Below are 23,687 nucleotides of genomic sequence, written 5' to 3'. Positions count from 1 at the left end.
ATTTTAGTGGGTTTGCTTCATATAAACCATGCCTATATATGTTTATATATATAAACATATATATTTTTACACACATATATATTTATATAAAATATATAAATATATATATAGGTATAAAATATATAAATATATATATAGGTATAAAATATATAAATATATATATAGGTATATGTGTATATATATATTTATGTGTGTGTGTGTATAAAATTTTATTTATTTATTTATTTATTTATTTACATTTTTCATGGAATTCTAGACTGGGTTGGAAGGGATCCATGAGGATCACCATGGCCAACTCCTGACTCAGCACGGGGCATCCTACAAGTTAAACCCCAGATCCTCCAACTCTCCCTCAGTTTTGCAGCTGCTCCAGCTGGCCCAGTTGATCCCAGAGGGGTTTTTCCTGCCACTCCCGCCCCGGCACGGCGGTGGGATAACCCAAAACTTACTTCCTGTGGAAGGCATGTTTGCAGGGACAGATCCCCAGCTCGTCCTTGGGCTTGAACTCCTCCAGGCACACGGCACAGATCTGCGGGGGGTGGCAAGCACAGGCAATGTCAGTGCTTGGGAAGCAACATGTGCAAAGAAAAACCACAAGGCGGCTAAAATCGTGGAATTATGGAATGGTTTGGGTTGGAAAGGACCTTCAAGACCAGCCAGTGCCACCCGCTGCCATGGGTAAGGACACCTCCCGCTATTCCAGGTTGCTCCAAGGCTGGCCTCGGACACTTCCAGGGATCCAGGGGCAGCCACAGCTTCTCTGGAAAACTCGTGCCAGGGTCTCACCACCCTCACAGGGATGAAATTTCCCCATAAGCCTTCCCAAATTTTTCTGCCCAAGCTTCAGGATCAAAGGCTGAGGCTGGGGTCTCCCTTTCCTGCTGGAAGGGACCATGGAGCCTGCACAGAACAGCCCCAAAGCTGGGATGGGTTTGAGGTTTTAGGGTGCAGGGGGATGGATCCACACTGCTGCCTGGTCCCTGGCACTGGCTGCATTCCCAGGGATACCTCTGGGAAAAGGAAAAGGAAAAGGCAATGGGACGGTTGCCATGCCTGTCCCACGGCCGGGAAAGCTGGTGCCTGTTTCTCAGCCAAAACCTCCTTCACCCTGGCAGCCAATCCCTCCTGACTCATTTTGGATATCCCAGGGGATTTTGGATAGTCCTGGGTGGTTTTCCCGGCCTCCCTGGCCTGGGATCTCTCAGTGCACCAGGGCCAGGTGCAGTTGCTGGGGTCACCCCCTGAGGAACACACACCCCGAGCTCCCCCAGGGCCTGGGAGAGGCAGAATGCTGGAAAAAGGGGAAAACCAGACCCAGAGCCAGGGAGGGAAGAGCTGGGTGGGAGCTGCTGGAAAATTCCCACCTCGTCCTCTGCTTTCCAGAAACACTGACTGCAAATGCCAAAATACGAATGCCCCAAGTGGGATCTTTTTCAGCTAAACCCTTCCAGGCTTTTCCAAATCCCAGGGAAGAGCCTGAACAGCTCTGTCCTCTTCCCCACAGAGGCCTCGTCCTCCCCAGAAGCTGGGAGAGCTGGCGACAGCTGGGAACAGAGGAGGAGGAGGAGGAGGAGGAGGAAGGCTGAGCGTTATTGAGGCCATTCCCGGCTCTGGCACGTTCCCAAATCCCTCCTCCAACCCATTTCTCACCCCAGGAAGTGCTTGGAAGCCTGTGTTCCGACAAAAACCCCACTGCAGTTGGTTTTTAAAGGGAGCGGGTCAGAAATACAGCCCTGCAGCAGAGAGTGCTCACAACCCCGGCGCCCTTGGGATTTACCCTGGGGGCTGTGGGGAGTGGAGGGTCAGGATAAAACGTGGGATAGGCTCTGCTCAGGGGATTAAAATAAAATAAATAGTGGTTTAGAAACAACTGGAGCTGGTGCTGAGCAGATGAGCAGCCTCCTGCCCGGATGTGGGTGGGCATTTTTGTTATCTCCAGCGGAATAAATAAATCCAGGCCGTGCTTTGACGCGGGATTTGAGCAGATTCCTGCTCCAATTCATCAGGAAAAATGGGCTGTGAACAGAAACGCTCAGCTCCCAAAAGCCCGGGGGCCATGGAGATAACGAAGGGGTTTGAGCCCTCAGGGGGCGGGGAAGGAGGAGCGGATCTGCCTCTCGCAGGAGCCGGGGGAGGGTGTTTATCCTGGATTTCAGCTTTCCCTGCCCAGAGATGTGCTGGAAATTGTCACACCCCGACGGTGGCGGGGCCAGAGGGGGTGTCCCTGCTCAGGGACACTGCTTATACAAGACCCAGACTGCCCTGGCCTCCCTAATCCACAGTTTCTTATCATTGTGATAAGAAGAACACAATCAATAACAATAATGATGCAGGAAAAGCCAAGGGGAGCCAGGAGGAGGGAGAGGGTTTAGTCCAGACTTTTGCAGAGGATCTTTCCCCATTTCCAAAGCCCAGCTGGCTGCATGCTCTGCTCCCAGTGCAGTTGAATTTGAGGGTTTGCCTCCTCCCCAGGGTGAGGAAGAGGAGGGAGAGGGAGCTTTTGTTGCCCCAGGATGTGCTCACCTCATGGAGGTTCAGCTCCTTCACCTTCTCCTTGAGTATGACCTGCAAGGCAAAGAGCTGGGGTCAGGACAGAGCTTCTGCCATCAGCATTCCCAGGAAAAATCTCCACTGAGTGTCCCAGTAGAACTGGAAACCTCCCAGTAAACCCAGCACAGCCAGGGAGCACGAGGGGCCCTGTGCAGGGACAGGAGGAGGGGAAAGATGAAAGCACAAGGACCAAATCCAGGAGGCTTTCTCCCAGATTTAACCCTCCTAGGCTACCACTTCACTTTCCCTCCATCCAAGCTGAGCACCTGGAGAGGGCTATAAATGCAGGACAACTGTGTGCTTTCAGCCCAACTCCACCCAGCTTCCTGCACGGATCAAGGGGTCAGAGGCAGAAAATCCCACAAATCCTGGAGAAAAGAGGACGTGGAAGCAGCAGCCTGACACCCACCTCTGGGCTGTGTTTATTTTAGGTGGTAAGTGCAGGTGCAGGGAAGAACTGGGCTTGCCATGGAGCTGCTCCCTGGAAAAGCCCTGTGGATTCAGGGATTTGGGTCCAACCCTGGGAGCAGATCCAGACCCCACAAAATGTAGTTTGGTGAGTGGGGGAGCAATGGCATCACTGCTGTGCAGTGGGTGAGGATGGAGTGCTCCAGGGGTGGAGATGTTCCCATCTGCTCAGGACCTCAGTGGAAAACTGGGAGACTTGTGGATGAGCGGGTGAGGGATGGTCCTGGGGGGCCCAGCTGGTAGGGGACAATAAAATCAGCAGGGACAGATTGGCCTAGGTGTTACAACTGCCCTTTGAGGGCCAGAACCTCCCGAGGAGAGGAGCAGCATGAGGAAAACTGATGGATTTGGCACTAGGGAGAAGGGAAGGGAAAAAAAAAATTAGGATCATCTCACCTGTTTGTAGGCGTAAAGCTCTTTGTGTGCCTGATGCCTGAGCCTGCAATGAAACCAGGGAGAAACATGAGGTCAGGCAAAAAAATCAGGATTATTGTAATACCTCAAACATTCCACTTCCCTCCTTTCCAGCTTTAACATGTTATATTTTACATTTTTTATTTCAGAAATGAGAATGGCCACAGGAAATGACATGTTTAGGCAACACCCAGCTTTCCTTGTTGCTGGCAGGGACACGTCTCCATCCCAAAGCACCCAAATCCTCCCTTATCCCTCTTTAGACCTCCCTGATTTTCCAAGCAGACACCAACCACATAGTTAAGACCAGAAAAAGTGGGTGAGGAAATCACAGTCTGCCATAAATCCCCTCAGTTTCCAACCAATTCTGCTGGCAACAAGTCCAACACTGAATGCAGCACCGTTTTTCAAGGCATGGGGGTTCAGACCTGAGGAAAGCCCTGCTCCCACTCCAGCAGGGGGCAGGGAAGGAGACTCCCTGCCCAGAGGTTTCCCACGAAAGCCCTCATCACGTTGCTTGGGTGACACTGGGTTCCTCAAACTCAGCTTTATCCTCAATTCGAAGATCAATCAAACCACATCCACTTCTGGAGCAAACTGAGAGATGGAGATGAACGAGATGGGCCTGTTCCAAGAACACCTGCTGCAGTGGGAAGGCCAGCAGGAATTTTAGACCACAAGCAAAGTGCTGGTTCCATCCCCTCCCTCCCCAGTCTCCCCTCTCCAGAGTCAGAGCCAGCAGAGTGCTCCACAGGCATCCGCTGGCTGGAGAAACGCATTATGCACCTAAAATAAATACACTTAAAATGAAAATAACCAATATTGCCTCTCATTACCAGACACAGCATTTAATAAAGTGCTTGGAAAACTCAGGAGGGAAGTCCCCAGGGCTGAAGAGTTGGCAAAGGACTTTCAATACGGAGTCAATGTGTGGCTGCAGGGCTTGGAGAGCCGTAGGAATATTTTCCCCAGCCAGCCCCAAGTGATTTCAGATGGGAAACCCACTTGCCTGGAATTTCTATTCTCCAAAAATATTCTGAGGGCTGTCTGAAATCCCTGACTGCTTCAACCTGAGCTCCTGGGGTTTTTTTCAACCCTGCCACACTGCAGTGGGGGAGTTATAAAAATGGGATGGAAAAAGACTTCCTTATGTCTGACACCCTCCCCTAAAATGTTGTGGGCCTTAGAAGTTGAGGGATGGGTAAAAATGCACCTTAATGCTGCAGGGAGAGATGCAGAAAGTTGGCTCCTGAGTCCCAAGTGTCACAAGGAGCCATCCCTCCTGCTCCAGCAATGCTGCCTGGCAGGAACCCGCCCGCGGGACCATGGAAAACACTGCGGCAGGCAGGGAGGAGGAGAGGAGGAGGAGACTGGGGTCTCATCCCTCTGGCAGTGACCCTGAACAGAAACATGAGCAGAAGATGAAGGAACAATAGAGAGAACAGGATGAAACCGGCCCAGTCCGCAGGGAGCCGGTGGCTGGGAAGGCGGTTATGAAACACAGATGGGGAGAAGCGAGGCGTGCGGCTAGAGACCACAGACAAGGGAAAACTCGCCCGGAATGGGAAGCAGCATGGGAAGCTCCCTCTGTATGGAGCACTGAGTGGCCACCAAGGGTTTGGCCCCCATGAGCCAAAGCCACTGGAGCACCTTGGACCAGTGGTGGGGAAGAAGTGACCAGCTGGCCGTGGATCTGCACGGCTCCGTGCTGGAAGCACGGCTCTACAATGCCCCGGGCTGGTGCTGAGCTAGACAGGGAGGTTTTCCCAAAAAAACTCCTCCCTGGAGGTTCTGGGGAGCAGCACGAGCACATCTGGTGCTGAAGCGTGCAAGCTCAGCCTGCTCCTCCTTGCTCTCTGAGCCAGGATCCTGGGCCAGATGGATCCTGGTGGGGCCTGGTGCAGCTGTCGTGAGGAGACCCCAGACCCTGCCAAGCGCTGTTCCCTGTCCGACCCAGCTCCATCCATCTCGTGTCAAGTGCTGTGACTCCCGAGGAATTCCTGGCAGATGTCTGACCAAGATAAGGGACCACACAGTGCCTGGCTGCTGATCCTGTGTGCTGTCACCCTCCCTGAAGGAACAACCACCTCTCCTGGCCTTTGGGATCTCTTCCCGCAGGAGTGGGAGCCCCCTGCTTCTCGGGCTGACTGAATCACCTACAGCAAGTGAACAACTACGGGGATAAAATGCAGAGGAAACATTTTTTGCAGGTTTACCTCTGAGATTTCCATATTAGATTCTTTCTAGTAGAAGGAGTAGACAGGTCCTGGGCACTGGCTTTTTATCCCATCATTGTGTTGCTGTCCCCAGCTCAGCCGGGCTCCTTGGGCTCTTCATGGAATCATGGAATTGTCTGGGTTGGAAAAGCTCTCTAAAATCATCCAGTCCCCCAGCACTGCCAAGGCCACCACTGACCCATGTCCCCAAGTGCCACATCCACACTATTTTTAAATCTCCTCAGGGATGGGGACTCCAACACTGCCCTGGGCAGCTGTGCCAATGCCTGACCATCCTTCAGGTGAAGAAATTTTCCCAACATCCAATCCAATTCCCCTGGCCCAGCCTGAGGCTGTTCCCTCTCCTCCTGTCCCTGTTCCCTGGGAGCAGAGCCCGACCCCCCCGGCTGTCCCCTCCTGTCAGGAGTTGTGCAGAGCCACAAGGTCCCCCTTGAGCCTCCTTTTCTCCAGGCTGAGCCCTTTCCCAGCTCTCTCAGCTTCTCCTTGTGCTCCAGACCCTTCTCTACCTCCATTCCTTTCTCTGAACACAAAACCCAACCACTGTGTTGGATCCTGGCAGGTCTGAATGCAGAAGGAAACAACCCTATAAAAAAAAGAGGCTTTTTAGGTGCTGTGTACCCTGAGCCTCCCAGAGACTTTGAGCTGCTCCAGGCTGGGCAGGGATGAGCCCCGAATGATCCACAGCAAAGCTCAATTTGAGAGAGGATGCTGCAGACTTGACCCACAGCAAGGGTGGCATTGCTCAGCTCAGCATCCTTCTGGACTGGGTTTTATGGGACTGGAGGCAACACGAGTTTATCACTTCCATTAATTCAACAGAGATCAGACACGACCAGCTGCCTGCAAAATCTCATTTCCTTGTTCTTCCTTTCTTATCTGTAATTTTGCCGAGCAGAGGCAGCAGCCACGAGGGACCTGAGCTCTGGCCAGAGTGGTCTGCAGCAGCAGAAGAGCTCAAGGATCACCTGAACAGTGCACAGGCAATGAAGATTTTTGTTGTGAAATTCCTACTGGACTCTTGTTTTGAGCCAATCCAATTAAAAATGTCACTTTTCCTTCCCTTGGAGCAGGTGGCACAGCCTGTATTGACAAAGCTGAAAAGCACAGCCCGTGTCCTCTCCTTCCCCAGCACATCTTTTATTTAATGCCATCAGCTCTGTGATTTGGGGTGAATACACCTGATATTGGCTCTTCCACACTCCACATGCCTCCCCAGCTGGGGATGAGGGGAGAGCTTCAGGGGCTGCTCTGATCCAGAGCAGGAAATGAGAACCAGGGCCTGAGGGTGGTGTCATGAGCATTGCCTGGTGTTTGCCAAATGTTTGGAGATGTGGAGTTATGGGAAAGGAGGGAGAGGAAGGGGTGTGTTGGTGCTGCACCTACGGGAAAGCCAGGAGCTGCTGTTACCAACAAAGAACCCCCACGGATGGAAGCAGAGCCCTGGAGCTCTGGAGGGGACCACCCTGTCCTTCTGTTGGTCTCTCTGCCCTTGCAAGTGGGTGGTCCTCATCCTGTTGTCCACCTACAATGCTTCCCAAACCCCACCAGAATTCAGACTTTTATATCCCAGATGAGCTGAGATTACAGAGCAGCTTCCGTGGAGGTGGATGCTCCTGGGACACTGGCACAGCTAAAACCCACAGCACAGCAAAACCCTCCCCAATGGGGGCTGGAGGATCCTGTTTTGGTTCTGTCCTGCCAATAAAAGAGCTGAGGGAGGAGGGCTGAAGAGCCACTTGTAGAGTCTCTCTAGGGTTTTGGGCTATAAAGGGATCACTGGATGACCTAATCCAACTCCACATCTATCATGGGTTGCTAAATAGCGCCTCGGGAACAGGAGCCAAAAGGTCTCATCCGGAAAGGTGCTCGGTCTTGATTTAAAGACGTGAGGAGACGGAGGACTTGCCACTTCCTTGCTGGCTTCTCTCACCGGTTACTCACCCTCTCTCTCTTACAACACGCCTCCAGCTTCTAAATTTAAAGATTTTCTGGCTTGACCTTCCAGACATTACTCCTTGTTATTCCTTCTTTGGGGCATAACACACCCAGCGAGTGCCCAGGAAAATACTCTCAAAGGCCAAACACCTCTGCAATTTTCTAAGTGAGCCATATAGACTCGAGCTCCACCTGAGCAAAACAAGTCCCTGAGCCCTCTGAACACCTCAGGTCTATTTTCATACACATTCAAAACATAATTTTCATAATTGTGGGAAAAAAAAATAAGATATGATGCCCAAGCAGCCCAAATCACCCCTCGGTAAACCTGAGTTTGGGCTCGTCTGCGAGGTTTTGCTTCATACAGAACTGAAAATGGGTGGAAATTATCAAGTAATTAGAAGGTTGACATTGAAATCTCGCTTCCCTGGTCTACAGGAGCAGGATAAAATATTTTCAATACCCTCTGGATAGATAACCTGGTGGGACTGGCTGCTATGGTGCAAGGAGAGACTGGGTACCTGTTTTACAGGAACACAGGGAAGGGATGTGATGGAAGCACAGCTTGCAGGGAGCTGGGGCCAGCTGGAAAGCCAGAGGGGAAGGGAAGGGGATGGAAAAGTTGGAGAGGAGAGCTCTGGGAATGCAGAATTTTGGCTACCATTGCTGGCAGAATGACGACCTCTGCTCCCAGGCACAGGTTGAAGCACAGCCAGCCACCCATCTTGGGTTATCAGCACAACTCATCTCCATCACCACCTCGATTCTCAGGCACTGTGGTTTTTCCCCACTTGCCTCATTTTTTCCTCTGTCAGGAAGAGTTTCTCCTCTCAATTAGCAGCCCAACAATCTCCCCAATGGCCCATAAAATAATTAAAACAAGCCCCAAACTGGAACAACCTTTAACCCTGCCATCCTGCTCCCCCATTGCCCAGATTAACACATCAACTCTGCATCATTAATCTCCAAACTGTGCCGTTGAAGGAGCAATTTGTGTTCAATAAGCAACGGAGCAGGTATTAAACATTCCTTAGGCACGCAGGACACGAGTTACTCATTACAGAGGGAAATGTGTTGAAACATTAAGCAGAAAGCAGGGACCATGAAACATCCCTTTCCAGGTTTTCTGAGAAGCTGAGCACAATTCCATACCTCTGTCAGCTAATGTGTATCTCCTGTTTTTAAGTGGATAATGTGACTGCTTTGTGGGACATCAGGTTAGCATAAGATGTGTCAAGGAAATTGGTGGTGCCGAAGAAATAAGGTGCTGCCATCCTCTTTTTGGGATGGAGGGATCAGAGATGGGCCTGGAAGCAGGGAAGCTCTTGGGGAACATTCCCTTACAATATTCCCTTACCTGATCAAGTAACAACAGAAGAGCAAACTGAGGATGAAGACGAAGATGGCTGTGCCGAAAACCACGATGTATATGTTGAGAGGAAGGTTCTGGAACCCGATGTTCGGCATCCTGAAACTGTAATGCTGGAAGTCTGAGCTCATGGGTAGGCTGTGGAGACACGGAGAAGACACATGGATGTGACATTCCTTAGGGATGCACTTTGCAGACCAGTGGTCCCATGAATGGATGAGGAGGGGGCTGGAGATGACTTCTCACTCATCCCCCGCTCCTTGCCCAAAACCAAGTTCCCATCTTGGTAACCCTGAAAACAAAGCAGGGCTGCATCAGCTGGGGCTGGGATTTTCCTTCTCCCACTGTGAGCTTCTCCTCCAGCTCTTTTCCTTTCACACATCATCCTTCAAGTTAAAACACTGGATGAGATGGACGGCAGGAACTGCATCCAAGCAGCCCCAGCTGCAGCCAGTGTCCCTCAAACCCCACAGTAACTTGGTAAAAATACTGAAAGCAGCCGGGAAGCCTTGGAGCAAGGCAAGTTTGCCTTCCCCTCCAGTGGTTTCTGACTCCTCATTCCATAGAAATCCTCCACCAAAATTATCAAAGATGAAAAGGAAGAGAACAAGGACATTCCCAGGACACACAGCAACGCCGCTGAGAGAAATTATGGGGAGACTGTGGACTCTGTAAAGGAGGCTTTGTTCGTTTTCCCAACTGAGACGCAGGTTTGGTGGTTTAAGAGCACTTCTGCAGGTTTCAGCTTTACTGCTCAGCACAGCCCCAGGCTCCTTCCCCCCAGGAAAGCCCCGAGGCAACAGTGAGGGGCAGCCAAGAGGAAGAGGCAGCAATTTTGGCTGCCATGTCCCACGTCTGGGACCCGTGACCAGAACTTCCCTCCCCTCGGAGAGCCCCAATTAAACCCCGAGCAGCTGTCTGGGATAAGGATTTCAGCAAATCCTCTCCCCCAGGATTTTAATTGCTCTTATTTATCTCTTATCTTCCTATCATTCTCTGAACTGTTCGCCCTCAGATGATCACAACCGTTGCTGGCCAGGCATAAAGTTCCCCTGCCCCCAGCTTAGAAAAGGAAGTTAAAAATACACCTTGTTTTCCCTTCTGCCCACGGGAGAGCAACGTGCGATGAAGTTTTACAAGCAAGGAAAGTACCTGCAGTCTGAGCCTTGTTTCCCAAATAAAATCACCGAGGGATAACAAAACCCTCCCCTGGAGCGGGGAGATTTCCACGGCGCAGTAACTGCACAGCTCCTCATTTTGCACAGGGTGGGAAGACAGTGGGGAAACCGCAGGATCTGAACCCACACATGCCAGGGAGCGATGCTCCAAAATCCAAGTGTCCTCTGATTGTCCCTTCAAGCAGCATCCTCACTCCCGAATCTCCTTTTCCCCTTGAGGCCCTTTTTTTGCCAAACCCTGTGTGCTTTCCTCTGACTTCCCACGGGGAGCAGACTCACCTCTCATCCCGGCTGTCTCACCGGGACTATCCCCTTGCTGAAGGCAACATCCCTGCCAGCCCCAAACACCCGCCCGGGAGCCTCCTTGCTCCGGCTGCTTTCAGTTTCCTCAGCTCGCTGGAAGTTTCGAGGCGATTTCTGGTAAAGCCTGGATTTGATTAAAGCCTCCAGAGACCAACACGCATGTTCAGAACCTCTCCTGGCCAACGTGGAAACGCTACGAGAGCTCGGGGAGCCGGCACATCCCCCTGCCAGCGCTGGTGGGGATGGGATTTTATAGCCCAGCAACCACCCAGCAGCTCACGCTCCTCCACCGACGCCTGTTCCGCTCAGCTGAGCTGGTTTGCTTTGCAAATACATTTTAAAAAGCCCAATCCAGCCCCCAAACCTTTGTTCCCAGCTCCGGCGGAGTTAATGCGCAGCTCGGCGCCGCAGGGCTGGGTTTGGGTTTCAGTCCCACCGGGTCAGAGGGATTTGGGACGGGTCAGGGGCTCCCCTGGTCACCCTCGTGGCATGAGGATGTTTCAGCTGGAGGATGCTGCCCCACCTCACCCTCGGGCTCGTGCTGATAATCACTGCCTTTGGCCAAGGCTGGCTGCCTCCAGCTCCTCATCCACCCGGAGAGAATCGTCCTCAGTCTGGGAAAGCTCCAGGTGACTTTTTGCAAGGAAGGAGGAACAACTCTTGGAAGACAAGCAACAAAACCAACCAGCACTGGACTGTAGCTTTTCTTTACTTTACAACTCCTTTAACTTGTGATGCTCTTCTCAGCAATCCCACTAAGAGGTTCCGTGGGTAAGGAACATCCAAGGCTGCATTTGGGGCAGCAAATCCCATCAAGCCAGGAAAATCCCTCATGCTCATATGCACCTGAGCTGTGCTGCTCTTGCACCAGTCCCCACATCCATGAGGAAAACCAGGAACCATCACAGCCCTCAGCAAATAAAGAGTCAGCAGAAACAGAGCTCAGACCAACCCACCAGCATAAAGGGTGTCACAAACACAGCCATGACCTACCTGCCAGCCATGTCGTGGAGGCTCAGCCTTGTGGGGACAACCCTTCTGTTCCCTGTGGTGCAAATCCAGGGAATCCCACACCAGATTCATCCAACCCCCGTGTGAAATAACCTTCTCCACATTGGAGCTGCCCTGGTCCTCCTTCCCTCCTGCTGCAACAGCTGAGAAATGTTACAGCAAAAAACACGGAGGTTAAAGGGGAAAAAATCAGTTAGTCTGCCCAGGATCCAGGAAACTGTTAACTTTAAAAGACTCCAGTGAAATCTGATGATTTCAAGCAGCCAAGCTTTGGCGTTGTGGTTTTTTTTTTTTTTAAGGGGAGTGGGGGGAGGAACTGTATTTTAAGCTGCTTCAGATTTGCAAGGGCACAGCCAAAAGAAATAAAAAAGGAGCCATAAGGAAGGATGAAAAGTTTCTGGTGCAGAACAAAAGCCTCCCTGTTGCTCTCTCCATGGTCAAGGCATATCAGAGCAGGGAGATGATGCTTGTGGGGCATCCATGGCCCCCAGTAGGTCCCTGAAACCCCTGGGATGGGGGACACAGGCTGCACATAGAAAAGGGGGCACTGGCACAGGGTGTCCAGAGAAGCTGTGGCTGCCCCTGCATCCCTGCAAGTGTCCAAGACCAGCTTGGATGGGGCTTAAAGCAACCTGGGATAGTAGAAGGTGTCCCTGCCCATGGCAGGGGGTAGAACTGGATGGTCTTTAAGGTCCCTTCCAACCCCAATCACTCCATGATTTCGTGTAATTTGTAATTCCATGATTCTGTGAAAAACAACAGGGAACAACGGTTCCTTGTCCTGGGATGCAGAGAGCCACAAAAGGCAGAACAACCTGAACTCCACATCTCCTTCCTTACACCCCCCAATGACGCAGCAACGTGGGGACAAGCACATCCATGTTTCTCCAAGCAGGACAAAACCCAGCTTTAATTAAAAGCCAAAGTGCTGGTTAATGGCCCATCGAGCAGCCAAGGAAGGGAGTGTCACAGGTCAGCGAGCTCCAGGGTGGCAGGCTTTGATTACAGTTGGGCTGTGAAAGGTAAACCTCACAGAACCAAGTCCCAAATTAATCCCCATTAGAGCCACAGCAAGCCCTTAATACAGGGGCCAACCTCGTACCCAGAGCGTTCCCCAGGAGATCTCACAAGGATTAATAAAGGATGCAATTGTCTTCTCGCAGGTAGAGAAACTGAGGCAGGGAGGAGGAGGGGAGTGAGGCAGAGCTGTGGTCCCTGAAGCCAGGGGGTGACACCAGGGATGCCACTTTAAACAATGCCATGGGCTGAAAGCTGCAGATTTTTGCTTTCCTGCTGCTTTGCCCCATGGATTTGAACTGTGTGCTCCTTCTTGGGGTTTTACTTATTAAAAGGAGCTGGTTGTTCTTTTCTAAAAAAATTTATTTTTATTTATTTATAACATCCGTGCATAAAGGGGCCATGCATGTGCTGTGCATCCTCACACCTAAATACAGCCCACATGCTGGGTGGAGCGGTGGCTTCTGCCTCTGCTGTTGTAAATAAACTCCTGTTTTTAGAGGGATTTACTTTATGTTTTCAAGACAAACAACTTTCTCCACAGGGGTTCAAAGCAAACTCAGACTGAATCTCCTCAGCCATTAACTGGATGGAGCTGGTGGTCCGGGCATCCCACTGGCCGGGCTGGCAAAGCCAACCCATCTCCAGGAAAAACTGAGCTTCAAACACCCAGTGGAGCCAGACACAGGCAGGCCTGAAATCACAAATCACAGGGAAAAGTGAATGCTAAGCCGTGGCCAAACTCCAAGCTGGAATATTTTATCGATGGGAAAGGTTTCAAGCGGGCGTGAACGGCGTCTCGAGTTTCAAAGGCGTTTCGCAACGTGTTTCAGACAGGTTTAACCAAAAGCGTTATTAACTGGTTGAAAGTTAAACTGGGAGCAGCTGACAAGACCTTTCTGAAACAGCCCAAGCTGTGTTGCAAAGCAGGGTATTCTTCCATGGAATGATTCTACAGGAGGAAGGTTATTTAATGGCTATGACTAACAGGATAATATTTAAAAGAAAAAGATTCTTCCAGGTGTTAAGAAGCAGCAGCCAGAGACGCCCTTGTTTAACTTGCAGGCAAAAAATCCCCCTCGTGGACCCCAAAAGCAAAGCGAAGCCCTGACCTCAAGCAGCTGGAAGGAATTTCCTTCAGCTCCGTCTCTGGAGCTGGTCCAGCGCCAGGATCCGCAGCGTGGCGATGGGAAAATCACAGGCAGCTGCAGAGCCAACCCCAAACCAGCATCGCCGTCGCCCCAGAGATGCCACGCAGCTGCACCACCTTTGCCTGGCACCGAGGGGGGGGGAAAACTCAGTGCTGCTCCAGCCAGGAGTGATAGTGATGGCCTTTGCTGTCCAAAACCAAGGAACAACAGGATTGAGCATGGGGGGAAAACAAAAGCTCTTGGCATGATGCAATTTCAAAGAGCTCCGATGCTACCATGGGGATGCTGCATCCAGTGCCAGCTCCAAGTATCCAACCTGGCCCAGATCCTTCACTCCACAAACCTGGCAGGGAATGGAGGAGCATGAGGGATGGTGCAAGGCTTGGCAGGGTTGTTGATTAGGGAAGAAGGAACATCACAACGGGTCCCTGACACCACAGGCAGAGCTGTACCGGGATCCAGCAAAGCTTGGCTGGGGTGATGCAGCACCATCACAGCAACAGACAGAACTTTTGGGTGTCAAACAGTACAAAAACCCATTTGTTTCACCCATTTTGGCTGCCTGCAGGCTTGGAGGTGCTGGTGGGTTTTTGTTGTGCTCCTAGACATCCAAGGAACCAAACTGACCTCCAAGCACAAAACACTTTGGACCTTTGATCCCTCCTCCCTGAGAGCGGATCCGATGCTTTTTTTGAACTGGAATCAGGAAATTTCCTGGCTGTGTTCCCCAGCTGGCTGACACCAAACACAAAACCTTAACCCTCTCCACTGCCTCTGGGCAAGGGACACAGCAAGTGATGTGACAACACGACAAAGCAATTGGAAAAAAATAGGGAAGTCTAAGGAAAGCAACATCCGGCAGCACGACTGCACTGCTGCAATTTCCCGCAAGTCCTTCTGATTCCAGACAGTTGAAGAAACAATTAATCCCAGAACTTTACAACTGAAGAGAACCTTTAAGTGGGAAAATGTTTTTGCTACCACTGGCAGAGAAACGTGCAGAAATGGGTCAGCTGCAGCTCCCATCACCCACTGTAAAGTCAAGTTCTTTCTCCCAGCGCTGTTGGAAAAGCAAACCAGAGGTTTGCTCAGGGCTGATTTTGCAAGTTCCAGGAAAACAGGCAAAAATAAATAGAAGGGGAAAGAAAAAATCAATAGCACGATTTAATGCAGTCTGGAGGAGGGGGAAGCAGAGTTTGGAGGAGAGCCCTGCTTGAGTTCCCATCAGGAATGAGAGTTAGGAATCACTTCCCAGGAGGGTTTGAAGCAGAGCTGGCAGCGCCTCTCTCGGAAAGGCTCACACGAGCTGCCCAAGGACAGCTCAATTCACTGCTCAGAGATGAAATAACACTTAAAGCATTTTTCCCCTTTGCCTTTGGGGATTTATAATTATTTCCCCCCGCTCTTTTCCTGGCACACAGTTCCAACGTCACAACCTGGTGAGCTCACTCTTCCTCCCCAAAGTGTGGTGGGAAAGGATGTGCTGCTGCCTTCTCCTGCCCCCAGCCCTCTTTGTACTCCTGAGGTGAAAAGAGGAGGCAGGAGCCACCACTTCCCTATATGGGCTGATGGTGGTGGGACACACATTATTAAATCTGGGTGTATTTTAGCCAAAAAAGAGCAACGAGAGCACAGGCAAGTGGGAATAAGCTCCCACTTTCATTTGTGGTAGGTTTTCCTCGTTCACAGTGCTCCCCAATGAACAGGTTCCTCAGGGAACACAAACTGGAAACTATGAGAAACACTCGGCCTATGCAGCTAAAGGGTCAGAGCAGAGAAATTGGTGTTAAACACTCCAGAGAATTTGAAAATTCCTGGGTGATGACACAGAGCTGTGGGAAGCAATGGGGGCTCCCAAAATATCACATCTGGAAATAAAAAAATATCCCACTTTGATCAAGTAGTCTTCAGGCTGAACCAAAACCAATCACTTTCCATGGAGCCAAAGAGCAACTTGCCCTCTGCACTCTAATATTGAAAAGCAGATGGATTAAACAACTTCCTAAACCCCCTTTCCCCCCATTTCCTAAGCTCCTTTAATGAGGGAAAAAAAAAAATCACTGCAACACACAGGGATCAATAATCCTACAAAATCCTGCTGGAGACGAGCACACTGAACCAGTGATGGGATCACCGCTGCCAGCAGCCATCCTATAAAGGCAGTCAGAGGAGCCAAGCACAATTTGGGAACAGGAAGGCAGAATGATCTCGTTGGCACTAAATAAGGTTGCTAGGTTATGGATTTTTGTGAGGGGGGTCATGAACTGAAAGGGGATCCAGATGGCTGTAAAGCCTTGTGGTGGAAAAGCAGCATGAGGACAGAGGGAAGAATTCCTCTTTATGCTGCTGCTGCTGTCTGCTCCTGGACCCTGGGTTTCAGTCCTCAGGAATGCACTCCGTGGACCCTTTTTAATTGCATCATTTATATTTGAGGTAAAAATTTAGAAGAAGAGGTAGCTGGATGAGAAGAGTGAAAAAGCTGGTGAGTGGATACCAGGGAAAAAAGTCCCTAAACAAATCCCAGGGAGCAGCTGTTCCCCTGAGACCACTTTGATCCAGCCAAGTTTGTATTTTACAATCCTGACAGCCTGAAAAAGGTTTCAGGAAAACCCAGACAATCCCAAACCCCAGCCTGCTGGGAATTCACACCAATGCCACGTCACTGCTGTTTCCAATTTTTCCTAATACTTCCAAAAAATGAGCTGCACAGACAGTCCACCCTTTCCCGGTTTTGACCCAAGTACTGGGATTTAGGGGAGCATTATTTTTTATCATTCCTTCTCCCTTGCTAACAGAGACTGGAATGGTTTTGCAACACTTTATAGAGTCCAGTAAAAAAAAACCTCCTGGGAGTTATATGGAAACAGGACAAAAACTGCTTCACCTCTATGGGACTGGCACAAGAAAGGTGGCTGCAAGGATGGAAAACCCCTCAAAATTTAGTTGGAAATGGAAAACGGAACTTTTCCACATCCAGACTTTCACAGCCAAGTGAGGTGCTTGGAGAGAAACATTCACCAACCAACAAATGCATCTCCTCCTCTGTCACAGAGTCTCAGCACCAAGGGTGATGCCATGGGATATCATCCTTTTTCCCTACTCTCCTGGAATCGTGGTCTGACCTTAGTGGGGTGCAGAAAATGAAGACACCTTAGTGAAGCACTGGCATGGGTTGTTTAGAGAGGTTGTGGATTCCCTATCCCTGGAAATGTTCAAGGCCACATTGGAGAAACCTGGTCTAGTGGAAGGTGTTCCTGGTCGTGGCAGGGTGGTGGAATGAGATGGTCTTGAAGGGCCTCTCCAACCTAAACCATCCCATGATTCTGTGATTCTAAAATCCAGGTGCACCCATACCCCAGGGGTCTGCAGCCAGGAGGTGATGGACAACTAGGTGTAAATTTTCAACATCATCTGATAACATCCCTCCTTTGCCAAGGATGCTGCTTCTTACAGGGGTTCCTCATAAATTGAGCCCTAAGTAAGCAAAACCCCAATTTACAGCTGTGCTGCTGATGCACAACTTGTTAAAAAGAAAAAAAAAGTAAAGCAAACCAAACACCTTTTGTGAGTTACTTAAAATTTACATTTTTCTTGCAACTGACTGAACAAAACCTGCTAAATATTTTCCGAATGCTTCAAGGCTACAAAGCTAAAAACCACCAGTGGGAATTTCAGGCGTGTAACAGTTTACTGTTGGATTTCCACGAATTCCCGGGTGCTGAATCGCCTACTAGAAGGGAAAATATATGAGTGGCACTAAGGAGGTGGCTTAGCAACGAGCAGGCTGGCAGCTTCGAGTGGCTTTTTAAAGGTCAAGAGAGAACACAATGTCTGGAGCCCTCACGTTCCATTTTTTTTCACTACAATTTAATGATATTTCTGGCCAGCCCGGTTATTAAATTGCTACCTCGCACCAGCCAGCCACACATCTCTTAAACCCAGGCTTTAAATTAAGACTTTCCCCTCCTAAATATCCCCTTTCAACCCATTCCCACCTTCTCCAACGTGGGGGGGAAAGGCTTTGTCGAGATGAAACACAAGGAGAGGTCCCACCACGGAGGGGATTTTTGGGAGGTGCTGCTGAGCAGCATCATTGAAATTCAGCGGGAGAAGTCGGTTTTCCTCGGCTCTGCGGGGGTTGCCATGTTAAATCACATTTGGATTCACAGTACAAGGCTGCTAAAATACCACCACGGCGCCTATTGGCACATTTCAATGAAAACGCCGTGGCCTCATTAGTAGAGTGGAAATTATGAGCTTGTCTTTGTATATATTTAAAAGCTTGCCTCTGAAACTCTACTGGGTCGGGGCCAGGAATTCCTGGCTCCGAGCTCCTACCACTCGGCAGTTCGAGATGGCTTTGCTCACACAGGTCAAGTGACCACGCAGCCATCGAGCCGGGAGAAAAGGCATTTAAAAACCGCCCTGCGGGAAGAGGCAACAGGGTTTGAACTAAACCCTCCTCCCTGTCAGCTCCCCGTGAGCTGGTTAGGGAGCAAGTCCTAATGAAAGTGCAGGTTGTAATTAAGAGGATGCAGGAATGTGGGTGTGTGGAGTTTCATCCTGGCTCCCAACAGTTGGGGTGAGAGCATCCTGTTGGCCCAGAAGCGCCGTTCCCCTCTGGGGATGGACCACAAAAGCCCAAATCCTTTGAAATGAGGGGCAAACTCGTGAAATAACACGTTTTTTCAGGACCTGGTCTTCTCAAGAGGGGAATTTGCAAGTCTCTGTGAAGGAAAACTTTGGGCTCAGCTCCCTACTTACCCGCACGGGCGCCGCAACGCAGCCAAGCCACACAAACCCAACGTATCTGCTTGAACAGCTACTGCGGTTTGGTACCAGGGATGCTGGAAGAAAAGAGAAAAACACCCTAAAAATTGCACAAAAATCCAGAGGGAGCAAGGGAGAGGATGAAGACATGGTTTTTAAATGCTTGGATTTGCAGAGGGTCTCAGAAATTGCTTCAGCTCTTGGTAACAGCAGAGAGATCCCCTTTTAAAACACGGCGATGGCGTTACATGGCATAGAAAGAATGGGGGGGAGGCTTGGCTAATCCTCACAATTTTTTAAGCATCTGAGACACTAATCCCTTGATCTCATTGAAAGGGATTAGAATTACTCCCTTGCCAGGAAATTTAAGAAGTTTTCTACCAGATGTAAACAAAAGCACGGAGCAGCCCGCAGAGATGGCTGCCACACAGCGAGTCCTCACAGAGAAATCTGCATCAGGACTGGTTTTGGGGTGTAAAAGGGGGATTTCCAACCCAGTGCTGCAGAGGATTGTTTGGAATGATGTGGGTATCCAAGACAAGCCTGATCAGTCCATCCACAGTAGGCTCAAGACAGGATCCCATCCTGGACAAGCAACCTACCAGGGCTTCACAACTCATCTTTGGGCTCCAACTCTTATGGAAAAGGATGCTTCAGCTAAAAAAAAAAAATCCGTCCCAACCACCTGACTTGTTCTCCATTGGCCTAGGAAAACATCATTTTAATAATAAGAAAAAAGAGAAAAAATCTCTGAGCAACAAAACTTAAGTTGTGCTCAGCTATGCAGCAGCCTTCATCCACACAGCTCTGTGGTAAGGACCTGCGTTAATAAGGAAAATATAATGTGGCACCCTCATGGAAACAGACTGGGATCTGCTGCTACCCTCACAATGAGTGACTCATAATATTGAAGAATAAATTATTTGATTTAGAAGATGAAGCAGGCAATGTACAGTCTGGGGTTTGATATCAAGCAGTTTGCTACTAAGTTGGGTGTTCCAGCTCAGAACATCAATAGATAAATCAAACCTAAAGGAAGCAGAAAGGATTCAGGGGATCTTTTGGAGAAGAAAAACAATTTTTGTTAGAAAACAGATGTTTTCTAAGAAAGAAACTAAACGTTTATCAGTGCTTACTTCTTTCCTCTTTTAAATTTCATCCAAAAAAGAAACCTTAAGAGGCTCAAGTTCCAACCTCAGTATAAACAAGGCTCCAGTTCCATCAGCTTGTCTTAAAACCCTTCCTTTTGGAGGTGCCTGAAAGGATGGCAGCAGAATCCCTCTTCTCCAGCCCATTTTTCTACAGGACAGTATGATTTTTAGTCTTCAGGCACAAATTCTCTCTTGGCTTTGGGAGAATACCCACCATCCCCATTGCAGTCCCATCTCCCATCTCCCTGCAACGCTCCCGCTCCCAGCTTTAGCATCGAAGGCTGGAATCAACCACCTGATGTCAAGGCTTGTCTGCAGCTCCATCCCTCTCCCCTGGCTGCAACACATCCCAGGCCTTTGCCATCACCTCCTCGACCTGTTCCTCCCACTGCATCACTGGCAGCTGCATGGGGAAATGCTTCAGGAGGAGATACAAGGAGGAAGCCCCAAGGACGGTCAGAAGCACACAACAGCTCAGCATCCCTCAGGCAAAGCCACAGTTGAGAAAATGATCAATTTTTCCTGCTTTTACTCCCAAAGTGCCACCCCCAAACAATGCTCAGCACAATGGTGAGGGTGTTTTGGTATGAATGCCAAGCAAGACTGGGGTGCTGGGCTCAGCTGACAGACACCCAACCCACAAGAGCACCACCAGACAGGCTCCAGACAGCACATCCCAATTCATCCAGCCCTCAAACCACCCAACACCACACAATCCCATCCCACTTCAGATGGCCACCACGGCCACAGCCTCCAAAAGCCTTATCTTTTACCCCACACGCCAAGAGAGGAAAACACTGGGTTGTCATCCAACACTTCCCATCTAAAAGGCGAAAGAAAAACCCCAACCCCGCAGCTTCGTTTGAGCAGAACCAGGAAATTGCTTCGGGGCAAGCCCAGCCTGGCGACAGGTTTTTACAGGGAACAATAAGAAAATGGGAGTCGTTAAAGCGCCGAGGAAATATTTGCCGGCTGGGGACAAAGATCTGTGTGGAGAGAAGTTTAACTCGGTCCCTAAAATCCGAGAGTCCCGGTCAGTGGGAGGCACGATCCACTCGGGTGGATTTGTTGAAGTTGTCAGGTGGGAGACTCTGATCCCTCCAACCCAGTTCTGATGGGTAATTTGGCTTCACCCACTTTCTTACCTGCCAGGCTGCTCCTCCTGGATTTCAATGGACCAATGGGAGAGCTGAAATGCCCTGGTTTCACGTCTGGGAAGCTGCACGGTCACGGAGCTCTTGTGTTTTCCCCGAAATACTCCCAGAAACCACGAAACTGGGAAACCCACTCCTACTGCACAGGCTAGGAGAGGCTGGAATCAGGAGGGCAGCTGCCTCCTGCTCAGCACTTTCAGTTTCTCTCTCCAAGCACTCTCCTGGCACAACTTCCTCTAAAGCGCTTTGCAAATGAAAAGCTGCATTAGTGGTGGGATTAATCCTCTGAGGGGATAATAAAATCACAGAATCATGGAATCGTTTAGGTTGGAAAAGCCCTCTAAGGCCATCGAGTCCAACTGCTAACCCAGCACTGCCAAGGCCTTCACTAACCCACGTTCCCAAGTGCCACTTCTACACGGCTTTTAAATCCCTCCAGGGACAGTGAGTTCAGCCCCTGCCACGAAAAAGTGGTGTCAAAGGCCTTGCCAAAGTCCAGAAAGACACACCCACAGCCTCTCCTTCATCCGCTAAAACAGGTGACTTTGTCACAGAACGAGATCAGGTTGGTCAGGCAGGACCTGCATGTCACAAACGCACACTGGCTGGTCCAGATCCTCTGACTGCCCGGCTGGTGCTGCATGAGGGCACTCAGGTTGATCTGCTCCTGTCACTTGACTGACAGCCCTGTAGTTCCCAAAATCCTCCTTCCTGCCCTTCTTGTAGCTGTGTGTCACATCTGCTCACTTCCAGTCAGCTGGGACCTCCCAGTTAGCCAGGGCTGCTGGTAAATCATGGAAAGTTATCCCCATCCATTGCAGCAATCCATATGTTTGAGTCATTCCACATGACTCTGTGCTGGCTACCATGTCACAGCTTTCCTAATGCACAGTGGTTTCCAGATCCTTCTCCTGTTGGTGACCACGCTGTGGGTGCTGGTGCAGGTGCACTTCAGTTGGGTTATCAATCCCATCGCCTTTTTGGAGAAGTCCAAATTCCTTCATGACCATTCTCAGGGGCTTTCATGGTTTCCAACACATCAATAACCCTTGTGGCTGTGCTGCCACATGGATCTCCATCCCCTGCCTCCATGGAGACAGCACACTGAAGGACCTGGCTAGCATGCTGTCCCTCAAACATTGGGATGGGCCTCCAGAATTATCCCGTGCAAAGATCCTTTTCCCCCTCAAAGCCAGGAGAACCCAAGTTCTTCAGCAGTCTTGGTGTCCTGCAAACCCACCCAAAAACAAAACTAAAGCCAAAATAAGCCTGGAGAAGTTATTCCTTCTTGCTCCACACACTCACAGTCCTGAAGATGAAGCAGAAAAAGCAGGACATCCCTGCCTAGGCTTCCCACCACCCTGCCCTCGCTGCTCCTCCTGTTTCTCGATGTCTCTGCTTTTTCCACAGCCTGATCCAGCTGCAGCTCCAACATTGGACCTCACAGCCTTCAGCTACACTGAGCCAGCTGCTTCCAGCTAATCTGGTCCATGAGCTCCTGCTACCCATCCACTCATTGGCATTAGGGCCGCGCTCGTCTCCTCTCGCCATCCCTTCAGCACTGCATCCATCTGTGAGCAGGACATAGGAGCCCTCCACATGTAGCTGGAGCCCTTCAGGACTGTTTTTTGTTCTTTGGTGGAATTTAAACATGCCAGACAAGTAGAAAAATGACACATTCCCTGTGTTACTGTTCCAGAGGGAACAGCATCCAAAAATGACACAGCTCCACCTCCAGCAGTGACCGCAGTGATCCCGGGATTGAGGAACAGGCCCTGCTCCAGCCCACTGTCAATGTCAAGGCTGTCCCATCCCTCAGGACAGGAAGCTAATCACCACTGCCCATGGCTGTAGCAAAACCACGTGGGCTGGGATCCTCTCCTGAAGCGTTTTCCATGGGATCGCTGGCATTCCTCAAGGCAGGAGGGGCACCCCCCGGGCCCAGGCGATGACTGGGCTCACTGCAGTTAAGCCCGGTATCACATCATCACTGATGCCGCTTTAGAGCCCTGTCAGCGACTCGGGGTGGGGACACGGGCACAGCAGGACCGCCACTCCCAAACTGAGTCTGAGCGGTTCCAGGGCAACAGTGACAGGGGAGGGAATGGCTGTGACTGCCGATCTTATCTTGTGTCAACAACACTCAGCTTTAAGGGGAATGATTGCAGGAACAAAAACAAACAAACCCAGCTCGGTCACACCAGCCACTGCTGAGACCCGGGGAGCTTCAACCCCAGAAAACACCCTCCAGGCTTCCACACCAACGATCCAAATTGGCTGAGGACCACCAGAAGGATCTGCACCTCCTGCCCTGGCCCCAAGGATGGGCTTGTTTGGGTTTACTGTGCAGCAGGAGCCTGGCAAGGTGAGGGAGGACCACATCTCAGCTCTCTCATCCCAAGGCAGAAGGCTCCAGGTGCAGGTGGTGGGAACAGGAAACAAGCACCAGCTGTGCCTCTCTCCACCTTTTCCACATCCAAGTGTTGTTTTATGGTTGGGAGTGAATCACTCAAACATGTCTTCTGCCACACAGCCCAAGTGGAGGTGACAGCAGGTCACTGGGAGGGGTGACCCAAGGGGGAATGCCTGGAGAGATGGTCCAGAAGCACAAAAGCCCTCCTTGCAAAGCCAGGTGTCCTCCTGTAATCCCACACATCATTTAGTCCAGGAAGCAACTGGAAGTTGGCTCTTCTTGGGTAGAACCTCCAGGCTTGGTTCAGATCCACAGTCCTGAGCAGCTCTGCTGCTTCCTTGCCACGGAATCCTCCTCCTCTCCCTGCCTTTCCCCCAGGACAGGGCTAGGAACATTCTCCAGCCAAGAACAGTGGCAGCAACCAGCAGCCATCACCTTATTTCCCATGTAGCACACAGAATTCCTCATCTGAAGATCCAACAGATCCTACAACATTCAGAGCACGCTGACCCCAAGGTGTCCTTCACAGCTGGTCCATCACAGTTATCTCCAGTCACACCTGGAGG

General features: G+C 50.5%; 1 protein-coding gene and 1 long non-coding RNA gene across 6 annotated transcripts in view; both read right to left on the bottom strand.

Moving 5' to 3' along the window:
- Positions 1–23,687, bottom strand: part of LOC137473238 (uncharacterized) — a 121,131-nt gene that overhangs the window by 6,543 nt on the left and 90,901 nt on the right. The window lies entirely within an intron of this gene.
- The window catches only part of RNF24 (ring finger protein 24), a 30,897-nt gene that overhangs the window by 3,902 nt on the left and 3,308 nt on the right, over positions 1–23,687 (bottom strand). Inside the window, exons 1-6 of one of the 5 annotated variants that reach the window (XM_068189070.1) lie at positions 20,700–21,073; positions 18,398–18,480; positions 8,962–9,111; positions 3,415–3,457; positions 2,524–2,565; positions 450–529 (exon numbers count right to left, since the gene is read on the bottom strand). In XM_068189070.1, the coding sequence (XP_068045171.1) occupies positions 450–529; positions 2,524–2,565; positions 3,415–3,457; positions 8,962–9,104 (308 nt within the window). In that variant the 5' untranslated portion in view covers positions 9,105–9,111; positions 18,398–18,480; positions 20,700–21,073. Of the gene's footprint in view, positions 1–449; positions 530–2,523; positions 2,566–3,414; positions 3,458–8,961; positions 9,112–10,430; positions 10,908–11,447; positions 11,717–18,397; positions 18,481–20,699; positions 21,074–23,687 lie in introns of those variants that run through there. The other 4 variants (XM_068189073.1, XM_068189069.1, XM_068189072.1 and 1 more) reach the window with 4 other exon arrangements.

Source organism: Anomalospiza imberbis, chromosome 4 (assembly GCF_031753505.1).
Source record: "Anomalospiza imberbis isolate Cuckoo-Finch-1a 21T00152 chromosome 4, ASM3175350v1, whole genome shotgun sequence".
Taxonomy (NCBI): domain Eukaryota; kingdom Metazoa; phylum Chordata; class Aves; order Passeriformes; family Viduidae; genus Anomalospiza; species Anomalospiza imberbis.
The sequence above is the reverse complement of the archived record's forward strand: the minus strand, read 5'-3'. Positions and strand labels throughout refer to the sequence as shown.